Below are 1,617 nucleotides of genomic sequence, written 5' to 3' on the forward strand. Positions count from 1 at the left end.
GATGTACTGGTAGTAGTTATTGATGAGTTTGGGAAAATTACACACTTCCCCGCGGCCCATGCAGATCTCCTGGTAACTCCAGCGGCCAGAGCGCGACTCCTCTTTCAGAGACATGAGGCGCCTGTAAGACAACGTCAAACATGGAGACGGGATCCTGACTAAGAGACAGAGGACGCTGAAAGCACTGAGCGGATGACAGGAGGGAGTGGGAGATTCGAGGAGTGAGGGAGTGGAAATCCGACTGAGAATTATATGCATACGCTGAAGAGCCAAGGTCTTTTCCCCAGGGTAGGGGAGTCCAAAACTAGAGGGCATAGGTTTAAGGTGAGAGAGGAACAATTTAAAAGGGGCCTAAGTGGCATCTTTTTCACGCAGAGGGTGGTGCGTGTATGGAATGAGGAAGTGGTGGAGGCTGGTACAATTACAGCATTTAAAAGGCATCTGGATGGGTATGTGAATAGGAAGGGTTTGGAGGGATATGGGCCGGGTGCTGGCAAATGGGACTAAATTAACTCAGAATAACTGGTCGGCATGGACAGGTTGGACTGAAGGGTCTGTTTCTGTGCAGTACATCTCTATGACTCTATCTCTGAGCAGCCTGTGACTCAGTGGTTAGCACTGCTGCCTCCCAGGGACCCAGGTTTGATTCCTCCCTTGGGTGACTGTCTGTGTGGGAGTTTGTCTGTGTGGGTTTGCTCTGGTTTCCTCCCACAGTCCAATGATGTGACTGTTAGGGTGGATTGGCCATGGGAAATTGCCCCATAGTGTGCAGGGTAGGTGGGTTTGCCACAGGGTCAGAGAATGGGGGGATGAGTCTGGGTGGGATGCTCTTTGGAGGGCTGGTGTGGACTTGTTGGGCTGAATGGCCTGTTTCCACACTATAGGGATTCCATGGATTTGAAAATATCTCTAACAACAAGCAGGAAATTTTGTAACTTTATGGTTTAGGGGACCCATGTTCCTTTCATAGATGTCCCACCTCTTGTAGCTTAGTGTCAACTTCAGTGTGATAACTATCCCTCAGAGTTATGGCGTTATGTCAATGCAAGTGACTTTGCTTGTTGCAAACAATCATGAAAGGACTTAAAACAAAACTATTTGGACGATAAAGACTATTTACAGATCATGAGAGGTATGTGGACATATGTGACTTGTAGGATTAATGCAGAAGGCTGGGGAGACCAGGTCATCTAAGACAGGGATGTGTCTGGGTGGGTTTCCTCCGGGTGCTCCGGTTTCCTCCCACAATCCAAAGATGTGCAGGTCAGGGCGGATTGGCCGTGCTAAATTGCCAGTGGTGTTCAGGGATGTGTAGGTTAGTTGCATTAATCGGGGTAAATATAGAGTAATAGGAGAATGGGTCTGGGTGGGTTACTCTTCGGAGGGTCGGTGTGGACTATTTGGGCTGAAGGGCCTGTTTCCACACTGTAGAGTCTCTACGATGGGTAAGGGGATTGAGGGTTATGGGGAGAAGGCAGGACAATGGGATTGAGAAACACATCAGGCGAAAGTGAGGATTGCAGATGCTGGAGATTAGGATCGAGAGGGTGGTGCTGGAAAAACACAGCCGGTCAGGCAGCATCCGAGGAGCAAGAGAATCAGGGGTTGGAGAGATAA

General features: G+C 49.2%; 1 protein-coding gene across 1 annotated transcript in view; it reads right to left on the minus strand.

Moving 5' to 3' along the window:
• The window catches only part of si:ch211-136a13.1 (HHIP-like protein 1), a 32,675-nt gene that overhangs the window by 10,485 nt on the left and 20,573 nt on the right, over positions 1–1,617 (minus strand). Inside the window, exon 5 of the mRNA XM_043680669.1 lies at positions 3–121. Within this exon, the coding sequence (XP_043536604.1) occupies positions 3–121 (119 nt within the window). The remainder of the gene's footprint in view (positions 1–2; positions 122–1,617) is intronic.

The sequence above is a fragment of the Chiloscyllium plagiosum genome, chromosome 41 (genome assembly GCF_004010195.1).
Source record: "Chiloscyllium plagiosum isolate BGI_BamShark_2017 chromosome 41, ASM401019v2, whole genome shotgun sequence".
NCBI lineage: Eukaryota > Metazoa > Chordata > Chondrichthyes > Orectolobiformes > Hemiscylliidae > Chiloscyllium > Chiloscyllium plagiosum.